The sequence below is a fragment of the Hetaerina americana genome, unplaced genomic scaffold (genome assembly GCF_022747635.1).
Source record: "Hetaerina americana unplaced genomic scaffold, ioHetAmer1.1.p SCAF_4, whole genome shotgun sequence".
NCBI classification, from domain to species: Eukaryota; Metazoa; Arthropoda; class Insecta; order Odonata; family Calopterygidae; genus Hetaerina; species Hetaerina americana.
The window spans coordinates 55100288-55126574 of record NW_027286985.1 but is presented as its reverse complement, the minus strand read 5'-3'; the positions used below and the strand labels follow the sequence as shown (position 1 = coordinate 55126574).

At 38.8% G+C, this 26287-nt stretch overlaps 1 protein-coding gene across 1 annotated transcript in view; it reads right to left on the bottom strand.

The window, feature by feature from the left end:
- Positions 1-26287, bottom strand: part of Duox (dual oxidase) — a 251019-nt gene that overhangs the window by 92059 nt on the left and 132673 nt on the right. Inside the window, exons 3-4 of the mRNA XM_071589948.1 lie at positions 4265-4426; positions 1492-1679 (exon numbers count right to left, since the gene is read on the bottom strand). Coding sequence (XP_071446049.1) covers positions 1492-1679; positions 4265-4426 — 350 coding nt within the window. The remainder of the gene's footprint in view (positions 1-1491; positions 1680-4264; positions 4427-26287) is intronic.

Here is a 26287-nt window from a genome sequence, read left to right as displayed (position 1 = left end):
TGTCAAATGCAAGTTCTTTTAAATTACAACGAGCTAAAATCAAATCGTGCAAGGGTTGAAAGCCTCCAAAAGGTGTCCTAATTCATTCTTTCAATCAATCCGATGATTGAAAGGCAGAAGCCCTCCACCCTCAAGCTAAGGAACTTCTTCCTCAATACGGAGGACAATTATATGTACTGTACGGGTTACGTTAAAATCACGTCGTAAAATGCATTATTTAACTAAAGAACGACGTTTAATATTTCACTGAAGTTTTTCCTTATAATAATGGAAAATATTGGTGCAACCTTATTTGATGCAGTTGAAATATATGCAATGAATATCAGTTCAGTCATGACATCAAACATAAGTGATAAAAAGGCACTCCAGACACAACTTGTACAACATAATGGATCCTTTCCACAAAATCCTACTAGCAAGGTATGAAAAGAATTAAATACAACCATCCTGCTGTCAACTAATGAGACACCAAAGCGCTGAGATTGATGACGAACGACCAGCTTTAGAAATGAAATGAGTGAATTCCCAGTGAGTACTTCTTTTAAATGGTAAGCTAGTATTAAACCCATCAATCAATTAATGTGCTGATAACAAACTAAAGTGGCCGCGACATTTTTAAAAATTAATTTCTGCGTTATAAAGTAAATGAGTGATGCAGCGTCGCACACCTAACTACGAGTATATTTTTCGGGTCTGGGCTATTCTGACAGCCTTGATCATTCAACAATCATCAAGGCAATAGTACACATCCAAGGCATAACATAAATTGATAGCATTTAGGCCGGGTTTTAGAATTTCTCGAAGTACCCAATTGTTAGTTCAATCGATTTCATAAACAAATGAGAATTCTTATTAGTGGATTTTAACATTTTCACTACAGTCACATCGTATGTCAGTTACTGACTGTTTGATGGTCAGTTTGGAACTTAACTAGGAGCCATAAAACAGAATTTTGACCTTAACGAGAGATTAAAGTAAACCTTCAGTTTAAGGAGATATAATGAAACCTAGCCTTAGACATGGATCATGTATAGGTACGACCAGCTTTTTGATGGGAAGAGATTAACGGGTGGAAATAATGCATAAATAATTTTGACCTCTCTTTCAAGGGGAAATCTTTTATTGACGAGAGATGAATGATAAAGTATGACGAAAATGGCAATGGCCCCTGTCTTCATCCGAAGTGCAAGGCATCATATTTTGTAGTTACTAAAGTAAAAGAAATGAATCTACGAAGGCACGGCAAGAGAGGCTGCTGCCCTAAGGCATGTTTACGATGTCAACACCGATGAATTAAATGCGTCTCGGTATGTTCCGGGAGTCCACAGGGCGGTCGCAATTAGCGACCGAAGTTTGAATTAGTAATTTATACCTTCGTCACACAGATTCTGACAATGAGTGACGTCCTCGACCAGCGAAAAAACGCAGCTTCGTGGGTTTACCGGATGGCGTCACTTTTCACTCTAACATCACAGGTAATTTGGAACTTACTTGCTCGCGCGGACTGTTGGGACTCTGGCCTGTCCTCCGGTCGTAGCCCGCTCGGTGAAAGGGAATGTACTTCCCGCCCACGCACTCCCGGTCGTACATCTCGTCGCACTGCTCGATGTCGATACGATGTACTTCGATTGGACACCCGCTCTCGCTAGCCATCAAGATCTCCGACGATACCATCTGACCTGTGTGCGGAGAGTATCCACGTTGAGTGGTAATTGGTAGCCAGAAAGCTCTCGATCAAAAATACCCATCACACACCCGGAGGCATGAAATGCATACAAAATCTCATGACAACCCGCGTATTACATTCCAAAACATCTCGCATGCACCGTAATATTTGTCGCAGGGCTCTGCAATGAATCTACCTACTACTCTGAGCTGAATCTGCAAACTACCGTTTGGAAACCTGTGAAATTTTATAAACATGCACAAAATTAGCATGAAATTTTAATGCAACAATTTCAGAGTGTAAAAACCATTCGCCTTGACTGGGATCCCAGTCAAGGCGAATGATTTTTACACTCTGAAATTGTTGCATTGAAATGCACATTAGCGGATGACTCCGTTGAAAGTTACTATTGCGGCATCTCCCGCAGTTTCTTGGGAATTAATGAAATTTTAAATTGAGAGGAGATAAAAGTATATTTTAAATTTTGCAAGCAAAACTAATATAAAAATTAAAAGAAATTATTTTTCAGATAAAATTAAGAATCATGAGGAAGTTATAGATTTACTATCATCAATTATTGCTTGTACAATTTTTTGGAATAAATACTGGCATAAACTAATAACCTACTTCTCTGTCTTTACCTACCATTGGCTAAGCGACTACTGAAAACCTACTTAATTATAAGTATTTACAACATTTACAAATAGAATTTGCTCAGTGAATGAAGTCATTTAGAAAATTTACATGATTTTGTATGGCTATAACCATCAATTCTAATCGAAGCTTTTACTATGATTTTTATAACTAACACAGACCGTTATAAACTAGCATTAAAAGAGAATCTAGTATCTTTATCTGCTAAATTACATGAAAAAATACATACAATTCAATACAAATAATTGAAAAATAGCACACTAAAAATAATGCGATTAAAGATTGAAAAGCAAAAAATACCTTGCATAACATCAAGAGCTGCAACGATGTATTTTTTTCTTCATTAAAGTAAAAGGTTTTTTAACGAATGAGCGTTTAAGTGAAAGAATCTCAGTAAGATAAGATTAAAAATCATTAACCAATGGGATAGCTGTAAATAATTTTCACAGAGCTTAAATCACGCTTAGAAAACTAATTTTACGTGCAACCAAAAGGATAGAGTTAAGAATTTTTGCAATATTAAAGTAAATATTGGAGATTGGTGTGATAATATTTCCTACATTTACTCGATTCTTCGTGTCTGGCAAAAAAGAGTTTTAGTGATTTTCTGTTGAATATAAAAATTGATATTTTCCGCAGTATGCGACAATTATATCAAAAGACTAAATGCACCATTTAATCTAGACTCCGGTCTCCGATTCCACCTACATGTTCGTTAGACAAATGAACAGTAGTTAATTACGCACAGTAAAATTACCAATTAACATGCTTGTAAATATTTTTTAAGCAGAATAAGAACCCTTCACTGAATAAATGAATACTTTGCGAGCGAAGCAGACATGGGAAGAAACCAAGCTTAACTTGACTCACGGGGGCAAATGATAGGGAAAAAGGGCCAACGAGAGGGCAAAAATAGCATTAAAATATCCTTAAGAATGCATGAATGAAACCGAGATTTTAACACGTATGTGAGTATCGAGGTGCTCGTCTCGGAAAATGTTCGCTTTCGCTACCAGTATCACACGTCCTCAGGTGTCACAAGGAACTTCCTTGAAGCATACAGGTGGTCTCGGGACAAGAGAATATTTCTTTTGGCTGAATTCCACCACAATGTGACCAGACGCACAAATGCAAATCATTCCCTGGGGGGAGAAGGGGGCGAGATTTCAACGCGCGAAGTTTCAGAGAGTTACTCAGAATTTTGAGGGGAAAATATTAGAGGAGACTTCAACGCACGAAGTAACAGAAATATTGCATACATTTTGAATGTAACGAAAATGACCACGCAAGCGAGCTATATCTAACATATTTTGAGCAAGTAATACTGCGAGTTCAGCATAAATCATATCCTTAATTTTTAGATCTAAATCACAGGTACTCGTCATATCATTATTAAATTATTCATTAAAATTACATTGTTCCTACCTGAAGTCCTTACTCATAAACTAAGGTTTTGAATGAATAAAGCTTACTCAAGAAAGTCGTTTATTTTTACTTTAATCTCTGAAGATAAATACTCGAATATTGAGTTTAATTATACTTAAAATAAGTCTTTTGTGTCAGCAAAATAGAAGTAAATTATTCTTACAAAGAGTTCGGAATAATTAAACTGATTGAGGGTTTATTAATTAATTTTTTGTCTGTGATAATTTACAGGAATTCATGAAAGCGCAGAGAATAAAGTTCCACCAAATAATAGGCAATGTTATACACACATTAATACATCAATTTTACGACATGAGACTGGGACAGGGCAGCGTCTCAAAATCATAATTAACGCTTATGGTTGAGCATGATAATATACTCCATGACTATTCGAAATTTCTTTAGCAAGTTCTGTTGGGTAAAAAAATGTTTTCGAGCGAATATACGAGATTGACTTTCAAGGTATTTCTAGGAGACTGATTCACTGGAAACCATTAATTTCCAGGAGCTGCCACTTACCAAAGAAAGCGAGAAGAGCTGTCCTGTTGCGCGCGGATGCAAGACCATCTTCGCCTTTCATGAACAGCTGGCTCAGTTTCCTGGGGCTCGGCCTGTTCTGCCCGGCTAGCATGTACACGCCATCAGCATACGAGGGAGGTGCCTTCCTCGTCAAGCGGCTGTCTGCAAGAGTCAAAGGAAGAGAATGGATTGAGTTGAAGAATGAGCGCTTAAGGAAGGAGCACAAGTGATCGATTGACTGTTACAGCTTCATAAGGCAAGATACTTGATTTCTGAAAATAAATGAAACTATGGGAATAGCCAACTAATTTATCCTTTATTTTCCTTTTTCAACCACATTTCACTACAATAGAGTTATTTAAATTCACTAAAACCCATACTTTTCGAATAACAACAAACCAGACGAAGCTTGATCGGTATAAGGTGTAAGATTCCTGGAGGTTTACATAAATTTTCACACTATAAATGTTATAAAAATCATATATAATATGCAATAATGATAATACAATGTCCAGAAATACGGAGATGGTGTAGAAAATGTCAGATAAAAATTCCTTTTTATATTAATAAAAACCAGGACAGATATTATTGTCTGGATCAAATGATCCTCTCACACAATTTTTATAGCTCTCTAAATTGGTGGTTACATTCATAAATTATGCGAAGTTTTAGGGATAATTATTGACCAACGAAATAGAGCATCATCAAGAAACTCTCCCAGTGTTATTTGCGATGAAATTTAAGTTTCGTTATAAAATCCTATTACTGCCGTTGACTTCCAACAATAATTGAAGCTAAATTAAACTGCTCCTTTCAGAAAATTACAGAAAAAACAAACCGCCGAAATGATCAAAGGGTTCTCTCTGAAATCCCATGACGTCAAGTCGAGCATTCCCCGGGGCGATTCAAATTTTCAGCGTAATTGCATTCATTATAGAGCTAATCTTAGCCGTCCAGGCGGATGCGCGCACGAGCACGGATGCGAATTAAAGGCGCGCTGAGTTCGGAATCTCGGAATTGATACCGGCCGCGGTTATTTTATTTTCATTTCGTTCGTATCCACCACTCCCTTCAACACCCCCCTTTGACACTTGATGGATAAGGAAGCAATTGAGGCAGGTAAGGAAAGGATCGTGTAAAAATTTAAACGAGGAATCATCCTCCAAGGTCGTATGCCTCCTTGATGATGAGGTGGGGTAAGAAACAGGAGAAGGCCAGGAAAAATATTTACTCCTTAAACAGATGGAAAAAGAGAGATGAAGAAGAGTTAGCACACAAGAAAGACCCATGCAAGAGCACGACAGGGAAGATCTTTGGTGTGGGAGGTTGTCGTTGGTTTTTAATTTCAAGCGAACGTCCGACGACTTTATATGATTCAAAAATATTCATGAAAAAATACAAGAGTTTTTCCAGACAAATAGCAAACAAGCCTTTCCAAATAAATAAAATTCAATCATCATTTGTAGACGATTTTGTTACACCCGCAAGGGCCTCATATCGCGAGTAACCTTCATAAGCATGCAAAACCGTTCGAGTAATAACAATGATTTTTGAGAACCTTAGATCGGATAACTTTCATTAAAAGGTGTTCGGAGACTCACTATGAGATCCTACGCTTCTTAATTTTGCGATTCCAGACGATTGTAACACAAAATTTGGGCAAATATTTCCAATTACACTTCAATCATGGATACTGTGTCTCCTATGATAAGCTACTGCTTAGGGGGATGTAACCTTTGTCGCTGGAGCATTTACCAGCCGCAGTTCAGTTTGATGTAAGCAACGGAAAGACATTTACTATGGCAAACCCAGCCAAAACTCAGTGAACGAAATTTTCAATGGAAGCCATTGTCATCGGGGAACCACGGGTACAACGCCGAACAGTATGTAAATGTAAAAAACAGCTGAATGTAAAAATCTATGTGCAAAGGGTGAACGAATCTCCTCATGGCTCACCTCGTGTATTTGTTGCAATACTTTAATTCTGCTCAAATTTTGACGCATTCATAAGAACTGATCGGAGCGTGGGAATGAAACACGGCCGATAAACATGGTGCGGATTCATCAAGCCGAAAATTTTTTCGGGGCCACAGATGAGAGAGGCGGGGGGGGGAAGGAATTACTCGAGGGTTCCAGTCTTTAAAAAAAATCCCGCATGAGGAGCAGTTAATGGAGCGAGTGGGACTCCAGGGGAGGAGTAATGTCCTGGAGGAGGAAAATTACCACGAGGGGGGGCGGAGGGAGAAAGACGATCAGAGAAGAGAGAATACACTTTCAAAACCCCTTGGGGTGAAGACCTTGAGAAGAGAGAGAGCCTTTTTTTTGTCGGTGCGATGTCGGCCAGAATTGAGTGGCACTAAAGATGCTCCTTTTGGTGGGGGTCTTTTTTTATTTTCACGGCCGACAAAGTAAAAAAAATAAAACAGTCGAGAGGGGCGGCAGCGGAGTGAGCGTATTCAGTGCCAACGATATTAAAGGTCAGGCCACAAGGTCAGTCCTCTAGGAAAAGGGGATATGGAAGTACACTATAGATCCGGAACTGCCGACAGGGGGGTGCAATCTTTTGCTATTTTGCGGCCAGAAAAAAAGCTAACGTCGGGGCCAATCCATTGAGACAACGCGGTCAACTTGATTTATGTCAAAGCGGAAAATATTAGTGTACTCGAGCGTCAGAACATGGTTATTACTTCAAAGGGACGGCACAGGCAATTTCTCAATCCTGAAGGACGTTATCAAACCCTCAAAAGATTTATTCATTCGATAAAATGATACAGGACGATTTCGGAGACGTGGAAATGGGATTCAATCCGTGAGATGCACAAATTACGATGGGCGAGACGATGCAATAAAGAAGGAAAATCTTGTTTTCATCGAGATCATCACTCGTCAGGAACGAAAGGCGTTAACGTGTGCCAATTAATATAAACAATGGATAACAAAAAGTTCTTGAGCACGTATCCATGAAAAATCCCGAAGAAATGATAGTTCAGGTGTTTTTGAATTTCGAAAATCAGGTTTGAAGAACGGGGCCGGCCGGCGCGCGCCGGAAAAAAATGAGGAGATTTATCTGTTTCGCAGAAAGTAATTGGGTCAATCCATATCAAGGATCCGGTTTGTATTTGAAAGGAAACAGCTGTATCTTTTTATTTAACCCTTTGGGTGCGGATTCGCTTGTTTCAATCTGGAGCAGCCATTACGTCTATTAAGGTTCTCAATGTTTATCGCCACCACCACATCACAATTTGACCTTTGCTAGGTCTCCATTTTCACTCTACATCTTCTAAGTAGGGGAAAGTATAATCGCCAGCTCAAAAAATTTCATTCTAAAAAATGGCGACGAGTTCGTACATTTTACTACTCATCACTAAGGCCAAATGTGGAGATGTAAGCCAGTGTGAATTTGCTACTAAAAAGGAGATAAACTCAAGCATATTACCTGTTCATGCCAAGTATTAATGTAGACTCAGTCCTTTCTCGGATAATATATAACAATATATGATACATAGGTACGCCTTGAAATATTAAATCTTACATTGCTCTCATATAAGTCAATATGCCGCAATCATATTCCAACGCCAACGCATTTACCTTATAAATGGGAATATTGAAATACATTAACGTGAATATACTATAAATACTTGTTAACATAAAATACCGGTGAAGATACCTTAAATTGCCAGTGAGTAATGACTTGAAGTCGATCCTTAAGTTTTACCAGGAAGATAAGTAATGGATAAAAAATTGGCTATCGAAGCCTATTAAAAGAAAAGACTAAGAATCGACTTGATTAATCGATTCATTCTAATTCAACATTACACTCAATCTCAATGCATTACAGATTTTTCAATCTATTGGAAGTTTTGGACGGGCTATGTAACTGACAAAGAAAGCCATAAATAGTGTCGTAAAATTACTTAATTATTGTAAAACCAATGGATTAACAACAGTATTTTTGAAAAAACTAAAGTGGAGGACATTTTTCTCTACGATTTGCATTTCAAATATCCAAAACGAAAGAGCCTTGTACACCAATAACATAGCAGAATGCCCAGTGTACCCTATTGGAGAAATTCGGCAGTATGAAGTAATGTAGGCTTCCGAACGCGAATCGAAGGAATCCTAAAATAATGAACCCTCATGTGAGGCAGCTTCCTTTCTATAAAAAATCTTGGAATGAAGTAACTACTAAAGCTCTACGGTGTGTCCACAGCATGAACACACAAAGAGGGTCGCGCTTATTCTGGGTCGAAGATTTAAGCGATGAAAACGATCAATGCATTAATGTCATAATTAAGGTGATGGACGCATTTCCTTTAACTACGTATTTACACACTTTGACGCTCTGCAAAGTTCCACTTCCATCAGAAATCCATCCATCCGTGCCATCAGAAACCCATCCATCCGTGCCATCAGAAACAAATAAAAACGGTAAGAATAGTTCATCGTTTCGCACTAATCTAAAATTTCATTTTGAAGCATCCCCATTGCACTGAACATTGGTGATTCCGTCAAATTACTTAAACCTACATTTCTCCTCTCCTTACGCGGGCACGGTGAACGAGCTGTAGTTTCTCTGTCGGAAAAATAACTCTTCCGACTAAAACAAATACATCCCGGATGATAAATCAGAACATATATATTGGCTCTGTTTCCTATTTTCACCTACACCCTCTAAATAATTGGCGTAATGGAATTTTTGGAATCCATGGTCGCAAAAACCTACGTGTGTCGTGATTGTACGATTAAATGCCGTAACCTTTTGAGCGATGCTTGTTGGGTGAAAAGAGGGCGTTGCTGTTTTTGATTTTTCTCTTATACTCTTTCTGGTACGAGTGCTAACCACAAGTTCTTTGACGGTTTAATTTTAAGGCATCCACTAATTTTTCATTCCAAACGTAGACCTGTAGTACTCAAGCAACGTCTATAAATAGTGCTGAAAGCGGCTTTTACCCGAGATATAAAAGCCTTATATGACATTACAAAGGATAAGCTTGGCGGACTTGCATGGATGTCGACACGCAGCATGGCTCCACTTTTCCCTCGGCTTCTTTCTTTTCCTCCAGCACAATACTACCCTTATGACAAAGGGGTGCACAATCGGCCTAATTGACCGAGTCATTCGATCCTCTCTTCACACACACCATCCGAACAATGATTAACGACAGGGTTCTGGGAACGAGAGAAGAAAAGGGACTTCCATTTAAGCTTCATGTTAGTCGGATGGCTTTGCCGAGTAACGTCAATCCAACGGCGTCAGTATTTTTCTTTATTCCGGGAGACCCCCGCGGGCGAGAAGGCGTGAGGAGACAAAATACCAGAGGAAGGAGGTGCTTCGCTTGTCTGCAGTTTCCCGCGATTAATGCGCTCTCGGAATGACTGAAAGAAATGGGTCGAGCGGCCCTGATTAGAGTGTAGGCGGGAGGGAGAGCACTCACTCGCGTATAAAGGGTTCGAGGAGGCGGCGTCTGCCGGGAGAGGACTTCTTAAGTGGCGGTGGGGGAATTTGACTGAATGGTGTCGAGGCAGTCGGAGGGAAGACTCGGTAGGGAACTTGGGTGTGAGAGTACGTTGGGTAGGTACATATAAGTACGTGGTGGGGGATGAATGGAATGGGTGTACATCGTCCTAGGTGTGCGAGGTGGCTCTGGAAAGACGTCCTGAATCGGCATAGAAAGAGAGAGGTGCTGGATGAAAAAGGGGAGAGCGAACTCACACCCTTCTGTCTAGTCGGAGAGGCGCTTTATACCTTCCGTTCCAGTTAACACGAATGTTATTGGCGAAGAAAGAAAAGTTTATGTAACACAGCGGGCGGTGGAAGGCGTGAGTGGTGTAGATGAAAGAAGAACTGACTGCCCACGCCCAAAGTGCTAGGGGATTTCACCTGTGCCAATTGTTTCGCATTTCGTTGTCTTTGGTCTCGTTTGATATTCGCTCGGACGTTTTTGACGCTGGTTGGGGAGAAAATCGAGTGCGCATTAAGTAGGGAGAGTCTATTCTGGTTGCACTCCCTGTTCTCTGCAGCATACAGTCGGCGTAGCGTTTCTCGGCCTCAAAAATGCAATTAAGATGAAAATTCGAGCGCGAAGTGCAAATTCTATTAACCTCACACCTCTCATATCTAAACCCATTTTTCAAATAAAATGAATGAGTCGCATTAACATTAAAACTTCCAATTGAAAGTAAATATTTTCTAATGATTTTTTCTAATGATAATACTTATTTCTATAATTATTATCCGAAATGAATTATCTTGTATGTAAGGTAAACGTTTTTTTCTAATTTCAAATCGATTTTTTTTAACAATCAATCAAGGAAAACGATGGGGTTTCTTTTAGGTTTTCTATCTACCATTGAATCATTCACCTTGTAAGAACACAACGATAAAATAGGACTTATTCTCCGAAGTCATATTTCCCTCAATTTAAACAGAAAATTTAAAGACATATGTAGAAAACTAGTGGTTTGGTTTAACACTAAGGACATTAATACAATGAACGTGAGGTACCTTTTGTTCTCGTGATAAGATACTCAGTGCCATTGTCGGAAATTTCAGTGAGGTAAATTATAGCACCAGAACAGTATTCGGCGGTAGCATAATTCTACCAATATGATAATGCAGGAGCTTAAATCATTCTTAACCCGGCAAAATCATAGATACCCTATTAATCACGCATCTACCACCGCGTGAAAGGTACGCGCGCACACACTACTATTTTTTTAGTTCCGGTTGTTCATCAGTTTTGGCAACCGTCCATTAAGAAGAATATCTCAGGACGATCTCGAAGCAAATTTTTTAAGTCTTAGATATTAAAATAGCCCAGTCATCTACCGTTAAAAAAATCTCCTCGCCGAAACAAAGACACGAATATCCCTCCGGCTTTTCCGTGGGTGTCATTAGCCATCGTGTGTCATACGGTTGACGTCTCAATCGGGTTTCCCCTGAATACAAAAAAGTAACGCTCTAGGGACTCATTTTTTCAACACTCAACGCGTTCAACACCCAGCGCATTCATAAACTCATCAACGTAGGAATCTAAAAATCATTCACGGCCAGGGACGGCCAAATCACTGTGAGTAGTTGTACGTTAGTTGAGAGCGGAAGGTGAGGAAGTTTTTAAACCAGATGCTGAGCCTACTGAAATTGGCATGGAGATATGCATTCTTCGAATTTCAGTATTATATTGCTTCAAATATCGTTGCATCAAAAGTGCTCAAGTGACGATAAAATTCGGCGTCACATTTCACATCGAAGAAAAGCATTCACATCGCGCATTAAATACTACCTATCCTACTACCTACACCAACTATCGCTTAATATCGCACTTCCCAGAGGCTTAATATCGCACTGCAATATTATTCAGGGATCACACAAAAGAAGACACTAATTGGGCTCAGTTTAGAAGGGCGACTTATGTTATTCATGCTTAACACTTTCTAGAATTCACTCGAGTATGACCAATTTTGATACTTTGATGGAGCACTACAGTACTATCTCACACCTAAATAACTTGTACTGTGTACTGTTTCGGTCAAGTCGTTATGATCGAATTAGTGTACAGCTAAATATTACCCTTATCCTTTGAGTTTTTCTAACTATCACGAGTGTATTGGTTTCAAAATTTTGAATACATTTTATCAAATCCCCAAAAAACCTGCAATCAACTAGAAGCTTGTTTTGATCCATGAAGGGAGAGCTCACCTAATATTTAACTCAGCTGCGAGTAAACTTCACGCACCAGGATCGGGATACCAGGTATTTTCCCTGTACCACCTGCAGCGTGCTAGGGCATCTGGTACCCGAAAAATAACAGCACTTTGGTGAAGCTGAATGGACCACTAGGAGTGAACTTGAATCAAAGCCTCAAAGAATCAAATTTCGGTCCGAATTTAGGTATTCGTCCACGAAAGAGAACTTTTATAGACTTTGGTTCTGTGGGATATCCCATACAAAGGTTTATTACTTGATTCCTACATAAATATATATAGACAGACGGAATTAGCTGTCACGCCTATAATTTGATAAATTCTTTATTACCATGAGGATGGGGATATATATTGTAAATCTGAATTTTAAGAGACTACTTATAGTGTGGCTAAAACTTAAATCTGGGGAAAAGTACATAAAATGTACAGTTACGTAAAAACACGTAAAATACATCATCTTAAGTTGCTATTACCATCATATAATAAATCAAAAGCTTGCCAATGCTGACGAGACCAATTAATTTGGTGGAATGGAGAAAAGAAAGCTCCATGCAGTGGGTAAATACAAAAAAAAATTGAGGCGGTCGAATACTCACCTGGCCTGACCCCGAACTAATATTTCCTGTTCCAAACGCTGAAAGCCGACATCATTGTGTAACGCTTCAGACCAGACTTCGAAGTTACGTTAGCGGCCAATGCCTTTTTTGTGAAGAGATTAATGACGCTTCCCTTCGAACGGGTGCAGATTTATTGCAACTTTCGACAAAATGCATTAGTTATGATGCCGCTTATGACGAGAAAATATTTTTCCGAATATATGATATGCCCTGTCATCTATGCATAAAAAATCATGGATAACATATTTCCACTTTTTCGCAATGGAAAATCAATTCTCCAGGTTACCCACCGATACCCACTCTTATTTCTCTGAGTAGTCTCAAAAAATATACAATAAAAATATTATAAAAACTAGGATACCGTACAAGATACATATGAGTGAGACGCATCATTTCAATTTTGGCAACCCGTAGCTTGACCTTTAATGTTTGAAGCATAATATCCCCATTATCCTATTGTGTGTATGCATTGGTGTGCAGAAGGTGTGTGCGTGTGAATGAATGAAAAAAATATATATTGTGTGTATATACATACACACAATATATATAACTCCAGGGACGTCTGCTAATGCCTGTCATTGTTTACGCACACACTGAGAAAATTATTGAGAGAGACACTGGAGGGTATACAAACACGCACGCACGCGCACACGTGTGTGTGTCTATATATATATATATATATATATATATATATATATATATATATATATATATATATATATATATATATATATATACATGCATATATATGCATATATATACATATGCATATATATGCATATATATATACATATGCATATATATGCATATATATATACATATGCATATATATGCATATATATATACATATGCATATATATGCATATATATATACATATGCATATATATGCATATATATATACATATGCATATATATGCATATATATATATATACATACATACATACATACATACGATATGTATGTATGTATATATATATACATATGCATATATATGCATATATATATATACGCATATGTTATGTGTGTGTGTCTATATATATATATACCTATATATATATATACATATATCTATATATATATATATATATATATATATATAAAATATCTTCGAAATGGAACGCTCATCGGCGACACACAAATATATAAAAACACAGATGTAGATTTTTAGAATATAGAGACACAAAGAAAGGACACTCACAATTTGTTATTTTACGTTTCGACAGCACGGCTGTCGTCTTCAGAATCTTGAGTAAGAATGAATGTTAATATAATAGTAAGTAATGAATGTCTTAAGAATGTTTCTGAAGACGACAGCCGTGCTGTCGAAACGTAAAATAACAAATTGTGAGTGTCCTTTCTTTGTGTCTCTATATTCTAAAAATCTACATCTGTGTTTTTATATATTTGTATATATATATATATATATATATATATATATATATATATATATATGTATATGTATATATATATATGCATAGTGATAGTGTACCGTCTTAAAGAATTATCTAAAAAGGCAAGAGTTATACAGATCATTATAAAAAGAAAAGATTAATGCTATCGGTGATTAAGTCATGTTAAAAATCATTATAGAATGGCATAAATTATAGCTAGTGGGGCAGTGCACTCACTGCGACTATATTACTCAGAATATCAGGGTATTAATGCCATCCCGAGAATAATTACCTAGAGACAAGTATCATTTAGATACAAAAAGAAACGAGAAAAGGAAGGCAATTCTTAGGTTGAGTTAGTATAGTCGTAAAGACAAAGGACTAAAGACTAGGGAACTTATAGTTTATAGTATTATTTGCTCAAAGAATTTATACTTTTAACGACCAATAGGAACTTTTTCGGAAAGACTACACCTAGTCTTCAAGGCAAGTGAATGATTTCCATTAGCATGTGTTGAATATCTGTTTAAAGACAGATGAATACATGAAACTGGGGATTGAAAAGTCAAAGGACTAAGTGATTCATAAAGAAGGGAAGTTTTGGGTAATGTCTAAGACAGAACGTTCAGATGAAGATAACGAGACAAGAGTATTGGAATGATGATAGGCATAATTTCAGAGAATCATGGGGTTATAAGCCTCACTCTAATTTTTCCGCTATTCAATTCTGTAAAAGAATATTTCGAGGATATTAGAGTTGCGTACACGTACGAGAATATTTTCTACAGTTTCTGTAATTTCGGTGAAAATACCACGAGAAATTCGCTCCAATACATGAAGGTTTCTGTGAATTAAGGAAACCTAAAGGGAGAAACATATGGTGGTTATTTTTCGCAAATGCATCCTTATAAAAGTTTCCTTATTAAAAAGGGAGACATTCTGCGATAAAGGCTCAACGCTCATGAAGGATAACAAAAAACTTCACAAAATCATAAATGGTGCAAAATTCCCCGCTTCACAATCCCTAGCTTTATACAATTTAAGACCTAAGCACGAACAAGAATAAAGTTTCTGGAATAAAGTTTTTGCTTACGCCTTTGGCATAAGAAAAAACTTTATTCCAGTAGTAATTTATAAAGGCAATTATGTCTGCAGCGCTGTGAAGATAAATGAGAGGTTTTTACGAACGCGTTTCGTTTCGAGTGAAAAGATACTCGCACAGTAAGTCCAAGTATATATTTCATTACCAATATTAGTTCAAAAATACCTTTACGCGTCACAGATTATGGGAGTTCTTTAAAGTACCCGCTTTAAAGAGCGATTTGGCTATTTCCGTCGATCAGTACAAGAGCAAGTTTCAAGGAAATAGAGTTCAAAATTGAGCAGTAGAGTAAAAATAATTATCGGATTTCGAAAGTGAAATTATCCAATAATTCTCCCGGTGAGTTCTCATCAAAAAAATAAAAAATTCTGCATTCCAACTTGGGCCACTATCGATGTGTTTAACTGTTAACTGTTCTTGGCCCAACTTCTACAACCATGCAATTGCTTAACCTTTTTCAGTATTCAACTTGACTAACTGAAGTTTAAAATTAAAACTGAATAAAAATAGAAATAACATCACACATTTAGAACGTTTCCTTATTGAAAGAGTATTCATGCGAAAAAGTAGGGTTCCACTATACGCTAATGCCATCGAACTGAACATAATAGATCCGGGTGAGAACTACGAATAAAACGTGAGACTTAATTTCTTCAAAAAAACCACACAATCAGGTGATTTTTTTCAAGACTATGAAGCACTACAATATTTTGAATTGGCTTACACCGTGCAATAGGTTAAAAATATCTCCATCTACTCATTGAATAGATTAGGTAGCCCCTAACGCCAATCGGAAAACGTTTCATCCTTCCACTATCCTTAATAATACATTCACGACCGAGGGGAAAAAATATGGTCTTATATGTGATTTATTTTTAGAATACTCCGGCGAAAGATTACTATTTTTGAATGCAATCGTTTAAGGCTGCCTCTATTGGGCCAGATACCCTCGGGGGGGGGGAGGAAGGGAGAGACAGAGAGAGAGAGACAGAAAACGAGAGAGAGAGAGAGAGTTCTTAAATCGAGAAGTTTTCTTTTCACCAGGACCCCTTTCGAGAGAGCTCTCGTGACTCTCGGACGGGCACGCGGGCGGAGTCAGAGCATTAACGCTTTCAACAGTGAGGTAGAGTGGCTGGGAATGGAACGCTTCGAGGCGGCGAAAGAATAAAAAATAAAGAAATAAGCGTGAGCTCGGTCTGGGGAAGTTTTTCAGAGGAGAGGTGGGCTTTAGGTGTGGGTGAAGAGGGAGGAAGGGAGATCTGCGAGTTGGCTCGGGGTGTGAGGGCTCGGAGGGAAAACACGCGAAAAATAGATTGCCTTTCCACGGGAAGCGAGCTTTGAGTCGACTCGAGACTCTCTTGCCACTCGAACCGATGCTATCACTCGATTCGCCGTTTTCTAACTCCCGGAACAGCCGCACATCACAAATCCCCAATCCATTAATTTTCGACGGTAGAAAACAAAGGGAAGCAGCTCCTGTCGGTATATAACACCAGCTCTGACAACTGGAAACTTCACCGAAACTTTAATGTGAAGCGCACTCTTCTTCCGCGTCTTCAGTCGCAAGGAAGAATTCGAGCATCAGGAGAGGAAAGAGCATTAGATGTACAAGGGGGAAAACATTAGGAGAACATAACGAGAGACATGGGGCGTGCTTGTCGGCATACGAATGAATTAAGGAAAACTAACGGAGAGCGACTAAAGGAGTCCTTAGCAGAGGAGGTGAAGAGTGAAATCTATGGAAAACGTTGACTGGGGAAAAAGCATCATTGACTGAGTGAACTCTTAAACACGAGAGCTAACTGAAGGCTGTAATAGAAGGGAAAGAAGATACTGGGCATTATGAGGAAGAATAACTGCAGGGGAAGCAAATGGCTTATCAGAGAAACTAATCAAAGAAATATCGGTGCAAGGATTTATGAAGGCATAAATAACTAGATTGTAGGATATTTTGGCTACTACAAGAAAAAGTTAGTACTACGCATAAACGACAAATGTTGGTATTAAGAAATACATCACACGAGTGATTTATATACCAGATATACTATATTTGTTTATTCAGTAAATAAGTTAGTTTCATTTAAGCTTTTCAGTCCGCTTCTTGTAATTACTCGTTAAACTGAATGTTGAGTTTAGCTTCTCCTTCAAGCTGCTAATGTTGATGAGTATTGATATCATTCCATTGCAAAATAATTTTACCCTGTTGATTAATCTCAATTGTATTAGCTTCATCCCATTTTCATGCATCCCAAAAACATACATTGTAGCAACCGGGATAATTTAGACTGGTTTTGAAGAACACTTGGGCCCAAATTTTTGAAATCTCATTCTTAATTTTGAATGATCAAAAATAGTTAAAATTAAATAAAAATAAGATAATAAAAGAAACGTCTGACAGTGAACCAAGCGCAATTTTCTATTAACCCAATTGTAATGCTTTATTTTTGTATTAACCAGTGTAAGAGATTTCCCACTAATGAATATATCAATTTCTTGAATATTAAGAATCCAATATACAATGGCCTTTAACATCGATTGCATAACAAATAAATAACTCCAAACATACAAAAGGGGGAGAAACAACAAAAAAAGAGTAAGAAATGGATTCCGAACAGGGCACAAGATAAAGAGCACTAGGAAGCCCTGGTATTTCTGATGAAACTGAGACGGGAGGTTAAGAAATCAAATGATGGGTGGGTACAGATCAGAGTGGACTGAATACTTTAGGGAGTCGATTAAACAAAGATAGTTGAAAGAAGGGAAAATAGAATTTAGGTGGGTGAAGAAGGTCACTGTTGCGTGTAGGGAATGCATGGATATGAAGGGAGAAGTAGGGAGGAATATCGTTAGATCGGAAGTTGCCATTGATTAGCAGAATGAAGGAGTTTTAAGCCTTGAATTGTTCTACGTTCGGACAAAGGGGAAAGCCCAAGTGTGGGCGTAATTACGTCATGGGGCGAATTACGTAGATGGGGAAGGTGGTGGCGGACAATAGGGATGAAAAAACTAAGAGGACGCTCAAGGAGTTTTAAATCACTGGGACAGGCATATGACCAACTTGGAGGAGCAGTACTGAAATATAGGGAGTACACAACCACTGGAGACTGATTTTAGAGCTATTGGATGAGTAATTTCAGTAAAGCTCCAAAAACCCTAATGGATATGGCTTTGAACTAAATTTTTCTGAGAAGAGGATCAAATTTGCAGTAAAATATAACGTTGAGGTGTCTGATTCGAAAAAATGGTTGAGAAAAGGTTTAATTTTAAATAAAATGACAAAGTGTAATTATGGGGAAATAATATTAAGTTATCTACTTCAGTATCGGTATTGAATGAGTGGAGGGAAGATAGGAAAGAAGGCGCGTCAGCAGCTGAGACAATTCTTTTCAATATTTTAGAGTCGAAAGCAAAAAGACGCATTCTACAAGAGTTTAAGAGAGCCCAGACTCTGACATCATCGATAAATAGGGCAAAGAGGAGGAATCCGAGAAGATTACCTTGCGGGACGCCAGAGGGGATGAGAAGATTTGGGAAGAAAACCCATCGTCCACTACTCCCTGTGAGCCTCGCTTAAAGGGCCTCGCTGATGGGATGGCAAAGTAAAAATCACGGATGTTAAAAAGAAGTTTGAGTTTATGCTACGAAAGATTATGATGAACAATGACGAGAGTCTAGAAAAACTATGCATCTAGAGGAACAGGCTTTGCGGGCAGTGATGGCATGGTGATCGCAAAAGAGGAAGGTGTTCAGTTATGTAGGAACCCATAGGAAGGAACCCGTACTGATACGCCAAGATGTAAGGATTGAATTATCAAAGACGATTACTAAGGATTAGTGAAAAAGAAGCGAAATGAAGATGAGAATATATATGGGACAATAACTGCCAACAATGTCTTTGGGACCAGACTTTAAAATGGTCGTCACGTTAGCTGGTTTTTAAGATGCTGGGAAGAAATAACTGGCGAAAATAGTGATATTAACTTGCCTAGTACATGACTAGAATAATTGCGAAACTTTACCACCTGGCCGAAGTAAGTTATGTGTGTGTGGGTATATATATATATATATATATATATATATATATATATATATATATATATACATATATAAATATATATAGTCCAGGGGGTAGAGAAGTGGACTGCTGACCGAAGGGGCCCGGGTTCGATTCCCGAGCAAGGCACTCTGGGCACCTACAGCTCCACCCAAGCTATGTGATTTTTCGGTTACCACATCTTCCTGGGATAACCGGCACAGGGAAAGGAACTGGCCCCCCTACCCTGATGTTGAATTTTCACACGCCGTATAGGGCTAAGTACTGGGTGATCTCTACCATCACCTACTAAACCGACCTTCGGGTTGATTACTGTGTTTATGGTTTTTTATATATAATGAATCATTTTAAATGCACATCCTAAATGGTCCGTCCATTTTACAAACCATGATCAGTTGGGGTAATGATTCCCAGCCAATCCGATCAGCTTAAATGCTACTTGTAAATGCAGCTTTAGATGATTAAATCACTGGATTGAAGCTCATAGGTGACTGTCCTTATATAAAACGAGCCTTCAACACTGTTATGTTATACCAGGGCAACGATTCTATATTTAGTGATTTACTTATCGACGCATACCTTAAACTGCTTCTTTGACGTGCTGCCTGAGAATACTCACTGAGAGGTTTAAACCGCACGACTCACAATTTTCCCACTGCCGCTCTAAATCTTCAATACAACTAAGTTAATTCGTGTGAAAAAAATGAACGTATGTGATTGTAACTTTAGGCCGCAGACCTAAGAACGACCGCTCGAAGGAAGAAGTACAGTTATCGCAAATAGTTAGGTCCACCCTATAATTTAATAGCAAACAAAGGGAGGTAGGTATATACCCACGCCAAGGAAAGGAAATTCTTTCAAATTATTTCACCTGGACTTATCTTAAATATCATAATGTTACACTCGGGTGTACTGCGTGTGAAAGCAAGGGGTGTTCATAGCCATCGCAGTGTTGATTCATTCCCATCATTTAACACTAAGAAGTAGCAAACAGTCCTGTTACATCCTTGTTATTGGATTATCCTTTATAATATCCAGTGATGGGTTTGAGTATTTGATCCAGTGCATAACTTCGACTAATTTGTTCACCCGATTACCTTCGCTAGATTTAATCCATTCCACAATTCGAGATTATTTCAGTTGTCAAAAAATGCGATTCCCTCTTTAACATGTAAATAGTTATTCCAATCACATATTTTGAATGGCCATTCGTATGAGAAATATGCCGCCGAATAATTTATCGGTATCGTTTACGACGTAAGGGTTCAAAGTGAAGTCAACGACTTTCTCAACACAACAACCTTCGACCAACTTTTCCTTCGACACAAATTGCAGTGGTATGCAAAGTCAAGAGCCTCGCGATAGCCCTTTCGACTCGTATTTTACGTTGAATTGACTTTTTCCCCCGCGACTTAAATCGGAACGAAGAGACTACGTGGATTGAGACTGAATAACTGAGAGGATGATTTGTGATTGGCATTTCCCCATCGTCGGAGCCCTCTCGTCACGCTCGATGGCCTTAGAAACATTTCTATCCCAATACACTGAATAAAATTCTCATCAAACTCTCGGATGGGTCCTGAGAAATATATTGGGGTTGGGGGAAGTATGAAGGAGGGATGTGGGGGCAGAGGAGATAAATATGTATACATTCTTATCACTCCATCCACTCACGTAACCATTTTATTTGATACCTCCGAATGAAAGGCATTCTGAAACGGAGCTAAGTACTTCCTTCCCGATGCCCTCAGGAGCAACCAACCGATCTATAGGAAAGGTATATGAACGGTGGACTTGACATAAAGAGACAATAATATTTAAGCGGAGTAAAAATAGATAGAGTATCATATGACAGACAAACTCTTGGAAAATATAAGTCCGATCTTTTGGATAAGGATATATAGATTTTTTTATTTACTGTAACGCACGCCTCGTGTCAGTTATTCTGACAAAGATGTTTGGTTGATTTAAAAATATTCATGATACACGAATGACATTTGATTCCGTTGCGTGGTTATGATGCAAGAGTTGAAACGCATTACGAAGTTAATACAGCCATATCGCAGTCGTATTTTACTCTTACGTACTCATTTTGATATTTTACAAAGCTTTCACACCTACGAGCCGTGATTATTGGGTTACTAGAGGCGAAATAAGATTAAATATAATCTGAGTGTCAATTTTTCTCCCATTACAAGTAAAAAAGTGGCGATAATCCCGATTCCTAAGGATACTGCTTCTCTCATGGCGTTTACCATAGCACTATCCGGTACATTATGTTTCCATTTTTTCCATTGATCCGGCTTTTCTTGAGAGACGGGTGTCCTGGCCACCAAGGGGAGTACCTGATCACAATAATAAATAGTCTATTAAATCTATCTCAGCTTGACTTCATGTCTTCTGCCATCAGTGTGTGATGATTGCGTGAGGATTTTCACTAATATCGTCAAAATATTTCTTAAAGAAATTCTCAGCTTTATTTCCGACTGGCTTAATGTAAATGTTTGAATACAAAGTTTCTGTTAATCCTAATTGATATCGATTTAGGTTGGGAGCTTTTAGTGTAAGTTTCTCTTGGCTCCCCAGCCGTATTCATCTTCTGTCCATTAGTCACCCCGTCCATGCAAAATGCGTTGGCGTACTTTAAGACTGGCCGAATAATAATTCGTGATAATCATTTCCATTATGCGGCCTCGTGCTCCAGCCAATTTCGTAGTGACAGTGACCACATGGTAGCCCATTTTAGGTTTATTTTCAATAGTATCTCCGATATAAGTTCAAGTATGGATTTAAATCACTATATAAATAAATGAAAAGATAGTAACTTTCAACTGAGTCACCCACTAATGTGTGTCAACTCCAATTTCTTCATATAAATAAACGTTTATTCAAGTAAACAGTCGAACAATTTCAATTAACATCCTTCGATATCTTTACCACTAATAATTTATTTCCTTTTATTACAAAAATGACACCTAAATGAACGAGTAGCCATTTGATAAATATTCATGTACGCAAACAAACAATTTCCATTTGTATTTTAGGAGATGTTTATCTCTAATAATTTAATATTTTTATCCTACACAAATGATCATAAATTAACTCAATGACAACCCAAAATCCTGTAACTCTGCCCCAATAAATGACTGTTTTTCGGCTCTAACTTGCGTCTATATTAATCTTTCCCCCGGCAATAATCAATTCCATCGGCATTCTTATTTCTCTCCTGTAGAAATAATCTGTTCATGGCATCGTAATCTTTTGTCTAAATTACAATAGCCGCGCTATTGTAATTAACCTTTTTAGTCACATTTTATAGTTACTACATCGAAAAGGAGCTTTTAAATAAAAAATACCTCTTCAAGAAAGAAGTTACCTGGTGTTCGACTTTGGTTTGCGATGAACTCATAATAAGAGGAATGAAGGCAGCTACAATATTCACGAACGTGAGCGAGGCGTTTAGGCAACATGGCATTTCCAAAGAAGCAGACCGGCTCGGAATGCTGTTTCTCGTTCTCATAGACTCAGTACGATGATCATTTTTCATTCCAATCAATCCTGGTCACATCAAGCAGAACTTAATGAGACCGATTCAAAGGAAAATCAATACATCTTAAAGAGACTCGCCACACACACTCTGGATATAGGTTTTAGCTGACTAAAAGATTCAAAAGAGACCTAGCAAGGAATTTTACTGTATGCAATTACACCTCTAATTCGTCCGGGAACAAACATACTTGACACGTATGTTATCCCTGACAGTTTTTATTGCTGTGCGACATAATGTGAAATAGCGATATATCCTCAAGGTCTACATGAACTGTTGCTCCGCAGGAGGTCGCTTTTATAATTATGGGACATGCTTAAAAACATGAGCTTATACTCATTACCACATAAAGGAAACTGTTCCCTTAGTCTAAGTGTTTATAGAGGTATTTAATCTCTATTAATGATCTCATGAAATTTAATGGAGGTGCCATGAGTGTACGTTATTTTGTTACAGACAATTTATTGTAGATATTTTCTAATTAAATTTTAACATTGACGACCTTAAGCGAAAAATGACCCCTACGCTCAAAGTACACCTTTGTACATTAAGCTGCAAATGAATTCACTGAAGAAAAGCTAGGGTGAAATTTAATCGATTAACTTTCACATTCCACCGCCTCAGATATATATATATATATATATATATATATATATATATATATATATGCATGCATAAAAACCATAAGCACACTAATCAACCCGAAGGTTGGTTTGGTAGGGGATGGTAGAGATCAGCCATTACCAAGCGAAACGGCGAGTGAAATTCGCGCATCAGGGTAGAGGGGGGGGCAGTTCCTTTCCCTGTGCTGGCTATGGTTTCCCAGGAAGATCTGGTACCCGGAAAATCGTATAGCTTGGGTTCTGCTGCAGGTGCCCAGAGAGTCTTTCCCGGGAATCGAACCCGGGCCCTCCGGCCAGTAGTACAATTATCTACCCCTGGACTACCGTGCCCTACTATACTACTTACGTTATCACCGTAAAACCGAATCAAAATGTTGAGCTGTTCAATTGACTATATATCAATCGTATATCAATGGGCAATAATAAATGATAAATAGATCAATGACTTACATGTGAAAATACGTTAAGTAGAACGAATGGTCGAACCTGTTGATTTATCGGATGTGGGGTCATCCCTAAGACTTTCGACTTGATGCGAAAAATGGCGAAAGGTTTCAAAGGAAGCATAATCCTCTCCCAAGAGAGAGATAATTACGATTAGCAGCGGCCGGGGAACCTTTTGCAGAATGGAGAGAATATAACGTCATTCTTTCGGCGAGTTTCCGCTTCACCTCGGCAGGGAATGCGGGTCCGGCCGTGAGGAACGCGCAAGGTAGAAATAGAGATCGTCGTCAGAATGGAAAATATTAGCGCCGCCGGCTGCTCTCGCGTACATATAAAAAAAATCACCCACTGCTACCTCTCGAGTGGGGAAGAATGGACAGGTGGACAGAAGGATGTTTCGCCGCAGCCGTCACGCGATGGTGATTCAAATTTCGGAGCCGCACATTTGGGACGGATGAGAGTTTGTGGAAGGTAGGGGGGCGGCCGTGGCGGTGGGATTAATCAATGGAAGTGGATTTTGATGAGGCCATTAAAGTCTTAGAGAGGGTCATAGTCTTGAGGGAATGGATTTGTATCGAACCTAAGAGGCAATTAATTTTCAAGAAGTGACAACTGATTCGACCTTTAAGTTATCCGAAAGAGGCATCGTCAGGACTTGTCTTGTTCGGAAATAGACTTGAGCAAATCGTATTCGGCTTAAGGATAAATTTTAAAAGAATATTTAAGTATCTCAAATAAATTTATTTATGGATTAATTTTCAATCAAAAATTTACAGCTAATAAAATGTATTTGGTTATCAACATATTTGAAATCGAGAAGTTTGCCTATTTCGCAACAAACTGCTTTATCATATGCCAACAGCTCATCATTAAGCAAATGAAAACGGCAAGAAATATGGTTATGAATCGAGGACATTTCTCGAAGCTAACTGATTTCTTTGCGGATAGAGATATTGTGCGGTTCGAGCGAAATGTATGAGAGAAGTGCACACATGAAATAATGATCATTATAACGGTTTCTACGCAGATCATATATTCATATTTGATAATATGGAAATAATAATATATTTGGTGGATGAAGTGACAATTTCGAATATCTTGAGAGAGCGCTAAAAGAGAAACTGGAAAGCGATCCAAGGGGGAGAAAGTCCGCTTGGGGGGCTCGTTCGTTTGCGGAAGTTTGGCGAGATTTTGACACGGAACGAGGACTTTTAGAAGATTGACGCGAATAAATATCATATAAGTGTCCACGATAGTTCATGAATATATTGCGAATGGATTTGCGAGAGTAAGTGATACAAAAATAAGGACCGAATAAAACATCATGGAGATGAGTACAGAAAAAATCCAAAAGCACAAGCATTCAATTTTTTTAAGGGTTGAATGTTGTCTTACCGAGTCAAGTTTTAAATGAAGGTAGATTATCACCACCCATACTATAATTAGAATTAATCTTAGACTCAATTCACCAAAAATGGCTCTCGTTATAATAACAGAGCTTTCATCGTACTGAATCTGTGAAAATTACAAGTAAACACAGTAAGGCCATTTATGGTACGATTTTAAGTAAGACAGGCAAGGTCATACTAAACTTTCGTGCTGTCGCGTAAACTTGTTTTCTGAAGACGGTTGATGACGAAATTTAAAACATTTAGACAGCAATTCGTAGCAAGTGAAAGCGCAGAAACACGTAGCGTGAGAATTCCTGTCATTTATCTCTCGCCTTGTGTCAACTCGAATATAATTTGTATAGGTCTCTCGTGTGGATACGCCAGCAATCCGACTAAAGTTCACCGCAGCACTGGCATGGGGGAGTGGGCTCTTGAAACCGAACAAATAAAGTGGAGACGCATAGCAACAGGACCGTCGCGAGACAACGAACCCGACCTCAATGAGCGCGTCGAAGTCGAAAACGGCAGAACGGAAGTGATGACACACACACACACACACAATCCCACCGGGACGACGACGTGCCGTGCCCGCTAACGTCCCACAGACTGCCAAGAGCCGCCACAACCGTCGCCCTCTCGAGAAGCGGTCAGTGCTGACAGCTGACGCCACACAATGGGGGTGCAAACAAATTAGGAGAGCTCCACGGGTTGAGGTGGAAGACTAGCAAAATTAATCTACGCCTCCCCTTTACCTTCCCCGCCCCGCACGTCCCCATTATTAAAGATTCGGTCCCCTCCGGGGGGGCGAACCGCCTGATAATGGTGGCTGCGAAGAGTCCCGAAAGACTTTTGCCAGTGGATCACGAAAACTCCCCCGCACTCAGCGCAGTCGTGACGGGACGCAGCCGTTTCCCCACACGATTTTCAATCCAAATCCCGGACTCCTTGCCCTCGCGTCGATATCTTTCCCTCGTGATCCTCTTCACTCACCCCTCCGCCCACTTCACATAGTCCATGCCCACCCCATCTCATAACTCTCCGCCGCCTCTTTGGTCCGCGGGCAGGAAATCTAAACGGGTATAATAGGGTCGGTCTTCTTTTTTTTCCTACCCCTCCTCCTCCCACCGTCGCTTTCCCTCTCTCGGTTC